Below are 18,170 nucleotides of genomic sequence, written 5' to 3'. Positions count from 1 at the left end.
ACCCATCTGAGCCCAAGACAGCCGTTTCAGCCTCCCGTGTGACAGGAAACACGACACACTCATATGCTTCATTTCTTTATTAGTTTTTCTGCACAGTTTCTGTATCAACAAGGATTTTTGTTTTACATTTTGTCATCTCAAAATCTCTTATCAGCCACCAGAATACACAAAATTAGGCTCTTTGTACAGAGAGTAAAGTAATGAACTCCATTAAAAGTTCATCTTGACAACCACCGATTGGGAAAACACACAGGAGGATCTGATATACACATGTATTTATATATAATGTATAGGTATTTATAGATATCTTAAGAACACAGCAAAAAGATGTCCAATACTGGAAGTGCTATCTACAGTAAGGGATTAATTCTACCAGCTTTAAACAGTATTCAGTATTCACGGAAGCACGAGTGAACAGAACTGGGCATAGCATACGCTCCACCGGACTTGAGAGCAGTCTAGAAATGGCTTACTGTTACAGAAGAGGGTGGCATGTGCCACACATACATGGATGTAGGTGTCCTTAGCTCAGAGCACCCACACGGCAACACCTCCCCCTACACACACACACACACACACACACACACACACAGCTCTTTCTTCTTTTGGTACTTTCTCTCCCATTTGGGGTGACAGGGGATGAAACCAGTGACCAGGCTGAAACAATAGTTCTGGTTTCTGGGCTTTGAGTCTACCTGGTAAGATGCTGGACAGGAAGACAGCATAGTTGTGGGCTCTAGGAGGCTAGGGTGCCTTTGGTCACCTCAAGGACCCACCCATCTCCCACCCCAGGACCAAGCAAGCTCCAGCCCCTCCATCAGGCAGAGGGCGTGGTATCTTTCTGTCTTGGACCGTCTTTCTCTAACGAGCTCACTTCAGTGATGTCTGTGACACAGCGGCCCAAGTTGACCAGGGCACTGCCACAAACACTCTTGGTGGAATCTGGGACAAGAGGGACTCAAGTGCCTTCCAACTCCCAAAGGGATCATCATGAAATTCGCAGGGTTACATACACAGTGCACAGTGCAATCTTGACCTTTGCCCTCTGCCACCAGGGGCAGGAGACAAGGTGACCTTTGCTTCAGGGTGGGGCATACTATACTGGCTCTGGGGTTGCAGAGTATGGGGGTTCTTGACCTCAGGGTTCTCCATAGTCTGTCTCCATAGTTTTGCCTGGCTAGCTTTACAGCACCTGCCCTGCCCAGAGAGCACCAGGAAAGTGGCCGTCTGCTTAGAGCGCCCTCTTGTGACATCCATCCTCATGACTGTTACCTGCACTATCCGAATAGGTGTGCTTGGTGCAAGGGTTATTTATAGGAAAGGGACCCTCTGGGGTCCAGGGCTCCCCATTGGTCTGACCCCCACTCACATCAGAGTCTAAGCTCAGCACCCCCCATCTTCAAACCCCATGCTGTGGGCCATATTCTTTCTTCAATACTGTATCCTGTATTCGGGCCCCACCCCGAGGCCATGGCAAGCTGATCAGAGGAACCATATTAGCCAGTGACCATGTTGAGTGAGATGGGAGTAGGTAAGGCGAGCCCGTACACCATCTAAGACTGTTCCGCTGCACTGTCTTAAGGTGGATCCCCTCGTTTTTTAAATAAAAGGGAAGTAACCCCATTCCCTCCCCTTCGCTCTCACAAAAATAAACTAAATGAAGACGAGCCGGTGCAGAGCTGGCAGTGGGACCTGGGGGCAGGTAAGCAGGCGTCTTGGGCAGGACAAGGGCTTCAGCAGGATACCTCCATGGTGTGGTTGACCTGGCCCATGCCCTCACTGCTCTCTGAGTGGGCGCAGGGCTGCGGACGGCTGCCGTCCACAGAGCTGGCGCTGGTGAGAGACGCCGTGCGTGAGCGCGCGAGGCGGGTCATGCTGGCCGAGGGCACTGCGGACAAAAACAAACACTGAGGACAGGCAAGGTGGCGGCAGCAGGCAGGAAACGGGCAGTGCAAGCAAAGCGGCCAGTGAGCCCCGTCTGTGCGCAGAGGCCCATCCCAAGCCAGGGTGCTGGCGCGGGCTCCGTCAGGCCGAGGCATGCAGGACCAGCAACAGTGAGCAGGCCAGGTGGACTGTGGCCAGCAGGGTCCTAGGTAGCTCCCCAGAGCTATGGCCAGGGCAGGGTATGTGTTGATTAGGAACACTTAGCTGGGATAGGGAGACACTGTGTGGCCAACTAGACCTTCATCCAGAGAGTGACAGGGTAGGAGGCAGGATTGCTTCTGTGAAGGGCGCAGTCACAAACTACCCTGAATCTTGCTTCTACTATTATAGGTGAGGCCAGTCCACCTAGAGGCTGGGCCAGGGACAGATACAATGCCCGCAAAGGCCAACACTAGCGCTGTGTCTGAGCTTCTGCTTCTAAGTCCCAAAGCTTTGCAAACCCCATAGCTCCCAGCAACCCAGAAACAAGGCAGCTGCTCTGAGACCAGGCAGCATCAGGTTCCCACATGGCACGGAGCCCTTGGCAGACCAGGATCTGCAGTGGAGCAGGGGAGCCACTGAGGCTTCGAGCTGAGCAGGACACAAGAGGATTCCAAACCACGGCAAGACACACAGTGTGGCTGCAGCACTGCAGTGGAGCGGGGGGGGGGGGGGACACGACACGGACTAGGCAGGGTGTCCATGCAGCAGGAGAGGGGCCGTGGCTACCTGCTCCTCCACTCAGCCTTCGGTCCTTCAAGTGTGCAACTAAGAGAGAAGACAGCCAGAGAGGGCAAGGGTAGGGGAGACACAGAACATGGTGAGGATGAGCCAGACCCAGGGCATCCAGATGGGCCGAGGGGAGACAGACATGAGTGAGGGCCAGGGCTGAGCCTTGGAGAGCCCCTGCTGCAACCATGCAGACAGCAGTTCATGGAAGCCACGCACCAGTCTGGGGTCTCACCTCTCTTCTCTAACCCATGCTGTGGCGTACAGCCCACGGAGGGCACATCCTGCACCCAGTGCCCTCACCGCTCTACCAGACCTCAACCTTGCACATGAAGGGGAGGAAGCCTGTACCATCTTCCAAAGCTCCTCCCCCGACTCCTGGGATGCCTGCTGGATGTCTCACAAGGACACACACCAGTGCCTACAAGTGTTGCTCCTTCTTGGCCTCACTGGCGCCTGCCAAGCTCCAGAGTGCATGGGGCCAGCTTAGGTCCTGGCCAGGCCTCCCTGTCTGTCTTTGCGTTTCTTTGCCGTCTCCCCATGAGGCTTGCAGGGTGCAGGGCTGTCCTATTTCTGCCCCGAGGAGGGACACGCTCAGAGGCTGAGGTCCTTGGTGGAGGCACCAAACTGAGGGAGGCAGGCGTGTGCTGTTAAGAGGGGGCTAGGGGCCCCGAGGTACACAGGAGCCGCCAGAATCGTAAACCTGTGTGCATGTATGTTTGTGTGTGCATGTGTGTGTGTTTGTGTGTATATATTTATGTATGTATGTGTGTATATATGTATGTTTGTGTGTATGTATGTGCATGTGTATATGTATTTATGCATGTATGTATGTGTGTATATATTTATATGTGTGTGTATGTATGTTTGTGTGTATGTATGTGCATATGTGTGTGTATATATGTATGTTTGTGTGTATGTACATGTGTGTGCATATGTGTGTATATGTGTGTGTATGTTTGTGTGTATGCATGTGTGTCGTTGCATGTGTGTCATTGCATGTATGTATTTATGCATGCATGCATGTATGTGTGTATATTTATATATGTGTGTGTATATTTGTGTGTATGTATGTGTGTGCATGTATGTTTGTATGTATGTGTGTGCATGTGTGTATATGTGTGTGTATGTGTGTATGCATGTGTGTCATTGCATGTGTGTCATTGCATGTGTGTGCATGTATATGGTATATATTTGTGATTGTATGTGTGTGCATGTGTGTATGTTTGTATGTATATGTATGATTGTATGTGTGCATGTGTGTATGCTTGTGTGTGATTGTATGTGTATGTGTGTAGGTGCATGTATCTATGTATGTGTGTGTATTGTGTGTGTGCATGTATCTGTGTATGTATGTGTGTGTGTATCTGTGTATGTATGTGTGTGATTATGTAGTGTATGTGTCTGTGTCTGTGTGTACTGCATGCTTATGGGCGTAGGCTGAGTCTCATCACTGTTACCTCAGGGGATGTTTCAGGAAGGATGGGAACCAGAAAGCTGCTTTAGAGCCCTTGTTCCCAGCGGATCCTCAAGCTTACTTTCCACAGGTGTGAACGGGCCAACACCAAGATGGTCCCAATTCCCTTCTCTGGTCCTAGACTCCATGGGTCTGAGCACTAAGCCTCTACTGTGACAAACAGCCTTTTGGGGCACCCTAATCCCAATAGGGTGTGCGTGACTCATCTGAAACAGGCTTCCCTAACAGCACCAGGCCAAGCTCCTGGTCTCTCAAGGCTGGAAGACGAGCCCTCTCCCAAACAGGCCCTGACATCGGGCTCAGAATAATGCCTAAGGCTCCACACAAGCACAGAGGCTGACTGGTCCAGGACACACCCTATAATGTATGCAGAGTCTGGGGGGAGTAGCCCAGCCTTCGGGGGTCCAGGTGACAGAGTACACTCATCCACAGACTCCCCGGCACATGGGCAGCGTGCCCAGGTCCCTTGCCCAGGGTGGGTGGAGGTGCACTTACTGTAGCCCATGCCTTGCAGGAAGTATTTGAAGGCCTCAGTCAGCTTTCCTGGCTGCAAGAAGATGGACAGGAACGTGCTCTGATTGGCTGCCTGGGTCTGGTGGGGAGGATGCCACCCCCCACCGCCAACAGGCTGACACAAAGGCAGAAGGTCCAGGGGTCTTACCTGTGTCACCTGAGGAAGGCCACCAGAATCTGCCATCTGAAAGGAAGAGAGCAGGGAGAACTGAGTCCCTCCCAACACCTGGGCAGACTGTGCTGTTCCCATGCTGTCCACCAGACCCCTTCCTGCAGCTGAGCCACGGGGCTGACAGGGTAGGGTGGGGTGGGGTGGGGTGGGGTGGGGCGTCTCACCTTCAGGAAGGTTGTGGTGGTTGGGTCCAGTTTGGAGTTGCACTCAACCTGGGGACAAGGAGGCAGCTGCAGCAAGACCCCTGTTCCACTGCTTAGGCAGGTTCTGTGCCCAGAGCAGGGAAAGGAGGGAGGGGAGGGAGGGGAGGGAAGGGAGGGAGGGGAGGGAGGGGAGGGAGGGGAGGGAGGGGAGGGAGGGGAAAGAGGAAGACACAGGCCCCAGGGCTTCCATTCCCAGGTCCCAAGTCCCCGAGGCCTGTTGGTCTGCGCGGCCTGAAGTTCCATTCATAATCACAAGTGGGGCAGGAATGGGGTCAGGGTTTGACTGAGAAGGCCGGGGCCACTCTACCAGGATGGACCAGAGATCTGGGCACTGTTAGGGGACAGCAGGGGACACTGGGGCCCTGCCTGGGCCAAGATGGTTAGTGCAGCATTCCCCGAGAGCCCTTGAAAGTTTGGTGTCTTCTGAACGCCCCTGGGCTGTCAGGCACCCGCCTGTCCTGAGACTGCATACTGCCAGAGTGCCAACGGGCGCGGTTTCATGCACAGCCCCACCCTGGGCGGGGGGCTCCAGGGTGAGCACTGATGTCTATGAGCCACTTATGGGTCAGAGTTTGAAAGTGTGTGGAGACTGAGGTAGGCTATACTGTGAGGGAGAGAGGAGGGACCACCAGGCTGCACGGCCCTAGTCTTGACTCCACCCACTCACAGGGCCCCTCCCCCTGCACAATGCGGGTGGTCAGACCCCAGTGCGTGACCAGGTGGCAGGAGAGCATCTGGGAAACTCCTCATTCAGAGCCCGCCCCAGACTCTCACCTCCACCCCCGCCCACCCCGCCACCCCCTCCACTCCGCCCACCCCGCCACCCCCCCACCGCCCCACCCCCGCCCAGGAGAGCCACGCTCACCACGCCGTCCTCAGCAGGTGCGTTGTCTCCGACTACCAGCATCACAGGGCAACTATGAGACAGAGGATAAGGGTCATCTGGCCTGGGCTTAGGGACAAAGGCGAGGACAGGCTGGCGGGCAGGAGTCACTCACCGGAGCGTCTTGGCATTGGGCACGGTCCCAGGCCGGTTAATGTCCAGGTCTCTGCGGCTGTGGGGAGGGGCGAAAGTAAAGGGGGCATCGGGGTGGATCCCAACACCGTTAACTGGTAAACCTGGGAGTCATGGACTTGCTGTGTCTACACAGGACCCTGTGGGCTCCCCTGATCATGACTGCTTCCCAGGACCCCACGCTGTGTCAGGTGTGTGCTCCAGGACCACACACACAAACAACCCTTACTCAATATTTGCATCCGGGTCTCTTCCTCACTGCAGTTTTTCCAGCAGGAGCTTCTTTACGGAAAGTTTACAAAAGATACAGGGCTGAGCGCCTAGTCCTGCAGTGGGGACCACGGGTGCTGACGACACGCTCTCCAACCCCTCAGCGCCCAAGAAATGCCTCTCCCAGACTTCAAAATCAGCTCCTCTGCAAGCAGGGACCTTGCTGCCCGCCCTGCCCTGCCCTGCCCCGCCCTGCCCTGCCCCGCCCTGCCCTGCCCCGCCCTGCCCCGCCCCGCCCCGCCCCTCCCGCGGGGCATGCGCCCCCCCCCCCCCCACTCGCACCTGTTGTACATGTTCCAGAAGAGCTGCAGGTTGGCCTGGTTCACCACGTTTGAGATCTGCTGCCGGTAGCTCTGCACCAGCCCGGTGTTGTTCACCAGCTCCTCCTGGGTACGGGAGGGCGGGGACACACAGGAGGGAGGGTCTCAGGGCTCGGAGAGGGCACGTGGGAGTCCCCTACAGAGTTGCTCGGCCCCACTGTCTGGAAGGCAGGGCGGGGGAGGGGGGCTCTGGAGTGGAAGGCTTCCCACTGGCCACCTCAGAGGGCTCCGTGAGCCGCAGCCTGTAGCCCCTGCTCCTGAGGATGCCCCAGGTGCGCTCCCATCTGCCCCTTACCTGGCTGAAGAGATGGGACAGCACCGTATCCGGTAAAGTGCTGGTCAAGCCAGAGAGCTGCGGGAGGGAGGGAAAGCCAGAGTGAGGCTGTCTCCGTCACTGCTCCCACAGCCAGGCCTTGTGGGCTTGGCGCTCACCTTGGTGGCGGCCCAGTCAATCCAGCCTTTGCCGTTGGGGTCAATGTTCATCAGCACCAGCCCCTCCACCAAATCGGGGAAAATGAGCTGCAGGTCAAGGGGAGAAGGAAAAAAGGCCATAACACTCTTGCTTGGTGACATCTTCAAGATACCACAGACGGCCAACTGTGTACCCGGGTCTGTCTCTACAGGGCTCCTATGCCAGGGGCCTTACTGCTCCTCCTCTGCCCATGCCTAGAAATTATTAGATTTAGGTAGAATCCACTATCGCAGCTTTTTACCCTTTTAAGTACGTATGTGTGTGTGAGTGTGTGTGTGTGTGAGTGTATGTATGTGTATATATATATGTTTGTGGGTGTGGTTCTGGGGATGGGACCCAGAGTACTATCATGTGTGCCCAGCAAATGTTATCATGAAGTCATACTTCCAATGTTTTTATTTGTTTTTGAAGGTGTTGCAAAACTGAATATTAAACATCTTCAAATCTTGTAATTTTTTTATATTTCTTCATTCATTCATTCATTCGTGTGTGTGTGTGTGTGTGTGTGTGTGTGTGTGTGTGTGTGATGTCACAACTCTGTGGATTCTCTTTACCCCTTCCTCCCTTATGTGGGCTCCAGGGATCGAACTCAGGTCTCCATGTTTGGGCGGCAGGTGCTTTACTTGCTAAACCATCTCTCCAGTGCATCTGTTTTATTTTTATATGATGCTAGGGGAGGGACATGAGCCCCAGGAATGCAAGGCAAACACCATCATGGAGACCACCCCTAGGTCTTTTCTCCTCCTCCCTCCCCCTTCCTCCCTCCTCCCTGCCTCCCTCCTCCCTGCCTCCCTCCTCCCTCCCTCCCTCCCTCCCTCCCTCCCTCTTTCATTAATTTCCTTGGAGGAAAAAAAAGGGAAGAGCTTTTGTTTCTCAGCAAAGGGAAGGAAGAGGAGGAAGAGCGGGGAAAGAAAGCGCCTTGTGGTCCAAGGATCATCCTCTCGGCCTGGACTGGGGCTCTCTGTGAGGGCGGGGAGACTCACCGCAAACTTGGCCAGCACATAGGCTCCGGCTCCCACACCAATGCCGATCACGTATTTGAACCTGTCACCGAGTAGGGCTGGTCACTCTATGGCTGGGATGTCGTTTCGCATGAAGCTCAGCTACGACAGGTCTCACCCACCACCCTCAGCCCTTAGCCAGGCGGTGGCGCTGACTCCTGTCCCCCAGGCCAGAGTCAGGAGCCTGGGAGGGACTCACCCGAAGTGCTGTACCACACTGGGGAGCATGGCAGCCAGCTGCTCCATGGAGGGGAACTGGTACCTGTGGGCAGAGTGGAAGCTCAGGACCTGGGCACAGTTGAGGCCGCAGTGCTGGGGCTCGTGAAGAGACCCTGGGGGTACCTACCCCTGAGGGAACTGTGACGCCCCCATCTGCTGCCCAGGGGCATCCACATGGCACACCACAAAGTGTTTGGTGATCTCCTGCATGTCCTCGAAGTTGAAGAAGGTGTTGAAGCACAGCTTGTCTGCAGAGACACACCTCTTAGTGGGTGAACACAGAGGGCAGGCATCAGGGATGCCAGGGGCCGGGGGCTGCAGGGTCCAGTGGGGAATCCCAGGCCAGGGGCTGAGTCACAGAGGGGATGGGGAAGGAACTGAGACCTGCAGGAGAGCATGCATGCAGGGGAGAGTCCTCGCTGGTTTGGCTGTTCAAGGTCGGGCCAGGCAGAGCGGATCGGGGCACAGCTGCACTTACGATTGAGGCCCACGTCATGGTAGGTGAGGATGGCTGGGCGGTTCCCTTTAGGAGAGCCCCGGATCACCACGTGCAGAAGGCCGTAAGGCGTCTCGATGTCATGTTCCTGGTTGGGGGGGGAGCAGATGGCACTGGAAACTCTGGTTCTTGGGGAATGAGGTGGTAGAGCCCGTAGTCAAGGTGTCTATCTCCTCAAGTCATCCCACAGAGGACAAGTGGAGCCTCCTCCTCAGAGTGTTCAGTCCAGAACAGTCCCGATTCCCTCTACCAACCAACCTGCCACTGCCCTGCATCCAGCCAGCCACAGGGTCCCAGGAGGCCAGCTTTCTCCATTTCACACAGCCTTCCCAAGAAGGCTCTGCCACCCCAACCAAGCTCCTAACCCCATTACCAACCAAGGTGCCCCCCTTCCTGCAGAATGGCCTCTGCCACCCCACCTAGAATTCACGGCAAACATTCTCCTGTCAGCCGCATTCTGCTCCCAATCCACGCACCTGTCCTCATTCCTGCTCTCTCAAATCCCCTGCCCTGTGGTATACACATCCATGGCCTTCCTCAGGCTGGACTGGGCTAGCCATGCCTGCCTCCAAGGTCCTTACTCCTTACTCCCAGGAACCAAGCCCGTGCCCTTGTGCTCAGGTCTAGCCCTTCAGGGGGACCTGGCTATGTGTGACTCTCAACATGGCAGGCAGCTTCTCAAGTCATGCCACGGAGACTTTGTGGGAGTCACAGCACGCAGACATGGCCCGGAGCAGGGGGCTGTTGCAGATGGCAACCCTGAACCTTGAGGGGCTACCCTGTTGACTGACCTCTGCAAACGGGTCATTCCTGGGATCCCTCAATCAGGAAACACACTGGTCCAAGTTGAATATACCCTGCCCTCTACCACAGGGTCCTGATGCCACTGCCAGTGGCCCAGAGCTGGAGCTGGGGTTACTGTCCCCAACAGGAGAGAAACAGCAAATGACTGAGCACTGACTCTGGGCCAAACTTCCTACCTGCCACTCAAGACGGAGGGGACCCAGACTCCATTTTGCACTGGTGTCAGGTAAGGGAGATGTGTGTGACAAAGCCAGTTTCCCACAGACTGGCCTTTCTGGGTGCAGTGTCAGAGGTCCACTGATCAAACTGGACCTCCAGAGGGAATGTGGTGACAACCCCATGGCCACAGGCCACACTCTGGAACCCACACTCTGCTGGGAGGCCTGAGTATCGATCACCCTGGGGTCCTCACTCAGGTCCAGGCCCAACACAGCCTCCCAGGCCTGTCCCTCCCTGGGGACCCATTTGACCAAGAAAAGCTTCCTGCTCCCTGGTGCTTGTCACATGACACCTCATTTACTCCTCACTGGACCCGCGGCCCTCTACAGCACACTCTGCAGGAATACACATATCGACTCGCCAAGGTCGAGCCCAGGGCTGACAAGATGCCAGCTTCGGGCTTTGCACCAAGGGAAGCGTTTTCTGAGGGGGAGGCTGAGGTCCACCCAAGGGACCCACCTCGTAAGCAGGCTGCCCCCACCCAGCCAGCTGCTTTTCTCCTCTGGGTCCCTGCCTCAGTCACCCCACTGCTCTCTCAGCTCTGGAGGAAGGGATGCGGCCCGAGGTGCACGGTGTAAAAGCATCACACAGCCACCAAAGGGGCAGCTCTCTGTTGTGGTGAGTCTGGTCTTGCTCTGCCAGGACACAGGGACCTCTGGGTATGTGAGAGGTGTCTGCTCCTGCTACCAAGGTGTTCTACACTCCCTTCTCTTCCTTGACACCAATTCCTTATCTCTGTGGAGATACCGTCAGTCACAGCACTGGCCTTGCCAAGTGGAGAAACGCTGGCTTTGACCAGGTCATGAGGACCTAAGGGAGGGATGCTAACCACATTTCTTGTCCTGAGACGCAGTGACCTTGACTGGGTGCTCCCAACAACTTCTTTTCCACCTCTCCCTTCTCAGTCCTGGGCTGAGGACTCAGACCCAGGTTGTCTGACAGAAGCTGAGCATCCCCACCCCTCAGGGTGCTGACCAGAGCAGGAGCATGCCTCAAGGGCCGCAGCCCAGCAGACGGTCAGCCCCTCATCCCAGGGTAGAGTGCTCCCATTGGCTCTCAGTGACGTCAGAGCCCAGCCCCCCACCTCCAGGTGGGCGCTAGAGGGATGCATTGCGGCAGGCAGCAAGGGAGGGGGCTTTGCCGTGCCTCCCTGGCTGTCTGTCCTCGCCAGTGACCTTGAGGGCTGGGGAGAAGAGGGTCAGAACAGGGCTTCGACACGCCACAGCCGTGGTTGCGGCAGGGTCTGTCTTGAGCAGCTTCCTGGGTAATTCAGGAGACACGGTCTACACAGGAGGGCAGAGGCTCAGGGGGACCAGGCAGGGAAAGAGAGTGAGTGACAGGGTCACGGACGCATCTGTCCTCGCATCTCCTCCTTGAAGAGGAGCACAGGGCTTGGGTAGCTGTTGCTCCTCCCCCATGGCAAGAGGAGGTGTCCTGGGGCCCCACGCCCTGCCCGCTCAGTGCTCCAGGCTTCCCCACCTCTTAAGATAAAGCAGGGCAGCCCCTCCTTGACTCTCCTCCCGCAATAGCTCCTGCTGAAGACCCAGACTCCCACCCTTCCCTCTGCCTGGCACTGCAGGGCGCTGGGACACACAGCTCCTCATGGAGACATGGCGCTCTGCTGCAGCTATCCGGCATCAAGACCCCCCCCCCCCAGGCCAGACCCTGCAGGCCCAGCCCTGACAGTGCTAGGAACATGCCTGCCTGCGGCTCACGGAGGACTCACCGAGCTGACGTGACCCCACGAGTTCACACAGGAGGCAGAGGGCACGAGCCGGAGAGCAGAGGGCAGTGCAGCCAGTACGTTTCCCAGACACCACCCTTCTTACCCCGCCCTCCGCACCCACAGCCTGACAGGCCGGGAAGACAGGCATCCGGGCAGGGCTGTCACCAGACAGAGCGGGAGGACACCTTGTCCTCTGTGGGTCACAAGGATGTCCCATCCTCCCTGCCCACCCCGCAGACCCCTTGGTCCCTCACTCACCCCGTCCCAGCACTCCGGCATCTTGCCGAGGAAGGGAGTTTGCTGAACCAGAAAGGGCAAACGAAAGCCTGAGTCACTCGGTCTGGAGGGAGGGGGCAGCTTGGGTGGGAGGCCAGCTCTGGGATGCTGGGGCACAGCTCCGGGTGATTTTATACACAGATCCTGGCCCTGCCCAGGCTGGTCCCTCCTCCCCGAAGGGTTTGAGCCGCTACTCGCTCACTCATTGGCTGCTAGGAGACAAACCCGGCTCCAATTGGCTTCTGAGATCCTCGCTCACTCGGCCTTGCTTCGGCCCCGCCCGCCCCAGCGACACAACCTCCTGATGGTCCCCAGCCCCTGCAGCTCCAGGGTGCTTGGTGCCCGGGCACCTTCCGTCAGGTACAGCTGTATGTGGCTCCCGCGAGCTGCAGCAGCCAGGCCCTCACAGGTGCCCCTGCACCATGCACAGAGGCGCAGCATCCCAGGCGATGCAGAGCGGCTGCAGACGCTGGGTTTGCAGAGCGGCCTCAGCCCTTGCCTCCATCCCCTGGGAGCAAGAAGGTTCCGAAGGTCCCGAGAGCCCAGTATCTGGAGGATCTGACTCCCAGGCCCAGCCACCCCAGCAACATGACAGCCTGGGTCACATGACCTCGAGGATAGCTTCTGGCTGGGGAGGACATCACTGGTTTTGGGGATACCTAGGTTTCCCCATTGCTTCAGGGTCTGCCACTCCTTAGGTGTTTGTCTCCCCTTAGGTATGTCGGGGCGCTGGGCAGGAGCAGGGGAGCGGTAGGGCAGGCGTGGCCCTCCCTGACCTCACACTCCTGCAAGAGGAGGAGAGGGAGAGAGGCTGGCACGTTTGCACCCCACACAAGCACTCACCCCAAGCCCTGTCCTCTGAAGCCGGTCAGTATGAAGTCCAGTTCCTGGTGTCTGGAGACACGAGTGATGCCAGGCTGTGGGCCTTACCCATCAAGGCAGTGAGGTGCAGCTGGTAAGCTGGCCCCAGGCACTCAGATGGGGCACACAGCAAGGGGAGCAGAGGAGAGAAGTAGGCCAGGGAGCTGACAAAGGGGGGAGCCCCAGGGCTGAGAGGACATGGTGTGGGCTGGGGGCCTGGGCCCCCATCCTGTCTCCTTGGTAGAGGAACACACTGCTGGTCCCTATCTGTGCTGACGGCCCCGCACCCTGGCGAGTCCCAGGGGAAGGTGGCCAGCTCCCCGCCCAGGTGCCTGGTGACCTGCTTTACAACAGTTATGTGCGTGCGCTACTCCTAGTGACAGCCTCTGCCCGGGTGCCAACAGCTTTCCCTGTGCCACTTCGGACCAGGCCGCCACTAAACAGAGACACGGAACAGTGCCCCAGCCCACCTGTCCTGGTCTGCCCCCAAGTCCTCCCATGGGCCTCTCAAGGGAGCGGAAAGGTCCTGCCACTGATTCCCACTTCCTGCGGTCCCTGACCAATCCATGCCAGCTCCCTGACTACCTACGGAGGGGTTTCCCTCTCCCTGGCTCCCAAGAGAGATGCTGACCCAACACTGGCCTCTTCCAAGCCACCTGTGTCCGCTCAGCTCGCTGGCCACAAACCCACAGGCCAGGTCTGCTCAACCAGCTCTCTGAGGAGTCCTGGGGCGAGGTTTTTCATTCTCTGCTTCTGAGGAGACACAGAGGCCTGAGAGAAAGTCGAGGAGCCTGAGGCCCAGAAGTCCGGCTGTTGTCTCGCTCAGGTAAGGGGCAGCAGGGCTTCTCTCAGTATTCTGGCCCAAGCACGACCATCAAGGGGTGCAGACACTTACATTAGGGTGCCCCCGCGTCGGACCCTAGCGAAGTGCTTTACATGCTATCTCATTTAGCGCCCCCTTTTCAGACACGTGGTAAGTTGCCCCACCTCCCACAGCTCCAAGCCACAGCACTCAAGCCGTGTCAGGTTGCCTACTGGGACGGTGTGATAGCGTTGGCGGCTATGCCTTGCCGCGGCCACGGGGAGTGGAGTGTGGTGGGAGATGTCTGAACGCTGGGCCCTTGGGCACCATCTTGTCACAAGCACTGAGCCACTCGCTTCTCCACACAGAACGAGCAGGCTGAGAGGCGCGTGGGGGTGGGGGGCAGGGGGGCACCTGAGAGCAGTGGGGTGGGGGCAGGGGGCACCTAGAGACTGGAGCAGGCTGAGGGGCGTGTGCGGGTGGGTACTGACGGACCTAGACTGCCACCTCTTGTACTTTGTTTTCTCGGTCTTCTCTCCCCTGCAGCTGACCCTGCAAAGCCAGGGACACTGACACTGCCTGCCACCGTGGGGCAGGGGATGAGGGTGGCTCCCCAGCTGTGGCCCACAGGGTGGCCGTTTTGTAGGTGTTAATAAAAACAAACAAGGAGCCTGCCTCTACGAAGTGTTCCCAGGGCGACAGGAAGGTTCACGATGCCCTTCACCAAGCAAAGGCTCTTGAGAACCGGGTCCCACCACGCACAGCTGCCCTAGGCTTGCAGAGCCTTCCGTGGCAGGGCCTGTCACGCTCTGATTCCTGGCTGTCCCTTCTGCTGGCCCACTGGCAGCCACATCCCTCCCATTCTTCCTCAGGGGTGGATTAGCTCCATTCGGATTAGCTCCAGCTGCCCTGTCCTACATGTTTCTTTCGGCTGAGGCCTGTGACCTCAGGGGGTGTGGGCATGGGCACGTGGTCTGCCTATAGCCTCCCTTCATGTCCTTGAAGAGGCACATGACCAAGGGACCAACACAGGCCCAGATCCTCATTCTTGCTGACTAGCTTCTTCAGGGGGAGGAGCCATCAGGAGCCCCACCTCCTGTATCCAGACTACAAGATCGCTCCAAGGAGAATGACCCAGATAGAGGTCAGGTGGAAGAAAGAGGTGGCCTGGGAGTGACTTCCATTCAGCAGGGAGGATTGGTTTGTCATATTCGGATGGCCAGTAGAGTCGGAGAACCCTGTAGGCCTATCTCCCTCTCCAGACTATGCTGGCTGTTAGGCACGCTCCGGTACCTGGAAGCAAACAGTTACTAGGGGACTCTAAGGGGAGAAACAGCTGGACAAGTGAGCAGCATCACGTGAAGGAATAACAAAGAGCAAGTTCCGTTTTCATGGTACCTTTGGCATCAAACTAAAGAGGACATGGTTGTCCAGGCAACGGCTGCTATGGAAACAAGAGTTATTTCACAGTCAACCTGGCTTTCACTGGAGGAAAATGCTGACTCAGGTGGAAGCATCTCTCGCTCCCCTCTGCACACTCACTGCCTGAGGCCTCTGCTTCCTGCCCAAAGGTCCTGCTCACAGAGGGTCCAACACCCCTCCAACACACACACTGGGCTGGGGGAGCAGCTACAGCAGGAAGCAGGTGGATGTGATGCGAGCAGTGGGGGTGATCATCAGATCATGAGGCGGCCTGCCCTCGCCACCAGAGAGCAGGACAGACAGACAGGCTATGTCTCTCCTCCAGCACCCAGCCCAGTGGGAATGAGGTCCACACGGATACGACGGGTCCCACATTTTGAAAGGCTGAGCCTTAACCTACCTTCCAGTCTGTGTCCACAACTGAGAGGAAGGTGTCAGGGTTCTCCTAAGGAAGACAAGCAAGGGGGACAAGTTAGCCAGCTCCCAGGGCTCTGCCAGAGCAGACTGGTCTTCTGACCCCCAGTTAAGTTCATGCTAACGGAAGTGGCTCCTGGGCTCACCCAGGGTGTCGGGGTAGGAACAGCGCAAGGGTGTCTGTCTTGTAGGCTGTCAGGGAGAGGGAGGGCTGCTCCTCAGGCAGAACGCTCTGGGATCTCTGCCTGACTGCTGGCTTGGACCAACCACTGCACACAAGGCAAAGGGTGACAGAGGAGCAAAGAGGCACCGGGGTTGTCACCCGCAGGGCGGGGAAGGTAGCTGGGACCTGTTCAGGGCTCTGACCTATGAGCTCTGGGTGTTGTCAAGGCCGGTAGCCCTGCCCACTCCACTCTCTGACTTCTTGGGTCTGTGTGACAGTGGCAGTGGTATCTTCCAACAGTGCCTGTCTGGACTCCAGATGCCATGATGGAGGGGCCCTATCTGGCCATGGAGAGCCTGGACTAGAGTGGGCTCCCAAACACAGGCTAATCTGGACAAACAATCTGACATCATAAATGAGGGGCATGGGGCTCAGAAGACACCCAAAACGGGGCAAGCACGTGCCAGTAGTTCAGTACTCAGGAGGTAGGGAGCCCACACCAGCCTCAGCTGTGGGGTGAGGCCTACTGATTCCTCCAGGGTCTAGGACATCTACAGGGTCAGGGGAGAGAAGGTGGCCACTTCTGGGGTCCCTTAGGGAGGGGGCTTCTGGCAGAAGGGGGTAGGGCTGGTGACTGAAGGGGCCTTTCATGGAAGTGCCTTCAGGGAGAGGGCTGAAAAGCAAGTGTGGGAAGGTAATTACCTCAGGGGAGGAGGGAGGAGGCAGCTCTGTTAAAAAACAAAATTTGACGGGACGGGTGATGCCGATAATGGTAGGGTGTGCTGTGTACGCTCTCGGGAAGTTGGGGGCTCAGGAGGCAATGGTGTGGGAGGGACGGGGCCCCCAGGCCAAGACGGAGCAGAAAAATGAGCCGACATGAACCCCTGGGAACCACGGGAGTGGCCGAGGGAGCTCTAGCAAAGGACAGAAGAGGACCTGGGCGGACGGAGGGAGGCCTACGGGGGCCGGGAAGATCACTGCGGCCGGGAAGATCCCGGAGGGGTAGCGAGGGGCAGCAGTGTCCCACAGCACCTGGGATTCCCCGACCCTGCAGTCTTCAGGGAAAGCAAATGCCTTATGGAGGCGAAAGGCACGTGGAATATAGTCATCCCCCTGCCTCTGCACTAGTTCCAGAACCTTCCGTAGGTACCAAGCTCCACTTCTCTATGATGGCATTTTATCAGCCCAGACCCCACGATTCTGCTCTCACACAACTCAAACCAGTTCTAGGTGGCCTATCCCACACCTTCTAGAGGATAAGCATGTGTCACAGAAATAGTTGCAATACTCTGCTGTTAAAGGAATAAGGACCAGAAAAAAAAGCATGTACTCTGGCTACTTCTACCTGGCTAACTGAGGCCCTGGGTGTGGACCCTGTGGATACGGAGGGCCTGCTGTATTCACCCCTCTCTGGATACAAAAGTGTGTATCTGGCAGACCGCAGCCATCAGAAGGTAGAGAGGTCAGGCAGGCACTGCGCTCTCTCGGGATGCTGAGAGAACTTGCCAGCACCACAGCCCAAGAAAGGGCAGCTCCTGAAGGCAAAGACACAGCTAGTCGACACCTCTAGGACTTTTCTGGGAGTCACGGAGGCTACAGCGGGCATTTTTCCTAATGCCCCCTGGGAAAGAGCAGAGGTGGTGGGTTACCCAGCAAGAACCTCTTGCTGACTCAAGGATCCCAAACGCCAGAGTGGCAAGCGATGGCCCTGGTGTGAAATGAGAGACTAGGTACAGCAGGGGGAGGAGGCAGGGGGAGGAGGCAGGGGAGGAGGCAGGGGAGGAGGCAGGGGAGGAGGCAGGGGGAGGAGCTGGAAGGAAAGGGCCAGCAAGATACTGCAGGAGGCTTGAGAGATCTCGGCACAAGACAGAGCTGTGCTGCAGGCTGGGGTCTGATGACAGCACACGCTGGAGCGTGGACACACACGGGGAGTGACCACAGAGCGTGGAGGGGCACCAGCAGCAGCCTAGTGGTTAGCAAAGGCTCTCTGGGAACACTTAAGCAGAGGCCAGAATAAAACAGGGAGGCTGCCCTGTGAGCGCTTGGGCTAATGTCTTCTTCCAGCAGAGGAAGCAGCTGGAAACATGGCAGCAACACTCAAGGTTCAAGGGAAGGAGGGAGGCAGGGGAAAGAGGAGACAATAGCCCTAGCCTCAGGCATGGCCACGGCTGTAGAGAGCTGGCAGTCACTGGAAAGTTTAGGTAAAGGACTAGCATGTGCTTTTTTTGTTTGTTTGTTTGTTTGTTTTGTTTGTTTTTTGAGACAGGGTTTCTCTGTGTCTTTGGAGGCTGTCCTGGAACTCACTCTGTAGACCAGGCTGGCCTCGAACTCACAGAGATCCGCCAAGTGCTGGGACTAAAGGCGTGCGCCACCACCGCCCGGCCTATCATGTGCATTTTTAAAGGGTTGTATTGCACAAGGAGAGAAATGGGGGCACAGGGAGGAGGCTCCTGCAGGCTACTTAGCATGAGGACCGGCTGTGGTCCAGGAGCAATGGATGCTTCCCTTGGGGTTATGTGTTGAATGACCAGCCACACCCTGTTCAGGGGCAGGGCTGTGTCCTCACGTGGTTGGATCCCCGGGGCTCTGGCTAAGCTGCCTGATGCCAGTCCTTGCTGCTCCTTCTGGCAGAAGGCTGGGAAAGCGGTGGAAATAAAACGCGAGCTGAATGCG

At 57.2% G+C, this 18,170-nt stretch overlaps 1 protein-coding gene across 5 annotated transcripts in view; it reads right to left on the bottom strand.

Annotated features, from left to right (window-relative positions):
- Window positions 1–62: 62 nt before the first annotated feature.
- Window positions 63–18,170, bottom strand: part of Ndrg4 (NDRG family member 4) — a 36,641-nt gene continuing 18,533 nt past the window's right edge. For 2 of the 5 annotated variants that reach the window (XM_040740806.1, XM_040740802.1), the window contains exons 3-17: window positions 15,321–15,365; window positions 8,793–8,898; window positions 8,442–8,562; window positions 8,295–8,357; window positions 8,078–8,138; window positions 7,055–7,141; window positions 6,918–6,974; window positions 6,585–6,688; window positions 6,016–6,072; window positions 5,883–5,934; window positions 4,979–5,026; window positions 4,791–4,826; window positions 4,625–4,676; window positions 2,653–2,691; window positions 63–1,888 (exon numbers count right to left, since the gene is read on the bottom strand). In XM_040740806.1, the coding sequence (XP_040596740.1) occupies window positions 1,734–1,888; window positions 2,653–2,691; window positions 4,625–4,676; window positions 4,791–4,826; window positions 4,979–5,026; window positions 5,883–5,934; window positions 6,016–6,072; window positions 6,585–6,688; window positions 6,918–6,974; window positions 7,055–7,141; window positions 8,078–8,138; window positions 8,295–8,357; window positions 8,442–8,562; window positions 8,793–8,898; window positions 15,321–15,365 (1,083 nt within the window). In that variant the 3' untranslated portion in view covers window positions 63–1,733. Of the gene's footprint in view, window positions 1,889–2,652; window positions 2,692–4,624; window positions 4,677–4,790; window positions 4,827–4,978; window positions 5,027–5,882; window positions 5,935–6,015; window positions 6,073–6,584; window positions 6,689–6,917; window positions 6,975–7,054; window positions 7,142–8,077; window positions 8,139–8,294; window positions 8,358–8,441; window positions 8,563–8,792; window positions 8,899–11,817; window positions 11,979–15,320; window positions 15,366–18,170 lie in introns of those variants that run through there. The other 3 variants (XM_040740804.1, XM_040740803.1, XM_040740805.1) reach the window with 3 other exon arrangements.

The sequence above is a fragment of the Mesocricetus auratus genome, unplaced genomic scaffold (genome assembly GCF_017639785.1).
Source record: "Mesocricetus auratus isolate SY011 unplaced genomic scaffold, BCM_Maur_2.0 Super-Scaffold_100714, whole genome shotgun sequence".
In the NCBI taxonomy this organism is placed as follows: domain Eukaryota; kingdom Metazoa; phylum Chordata; class Mammalia; order Rodentia; family Cricetidae; genus Mesocricetus; species Mesocricetus auratus.
Note: the sequence above shows the minus strand (reverse complement) of the source record. Positions and strands in the feature narration are given on the sequence as shown.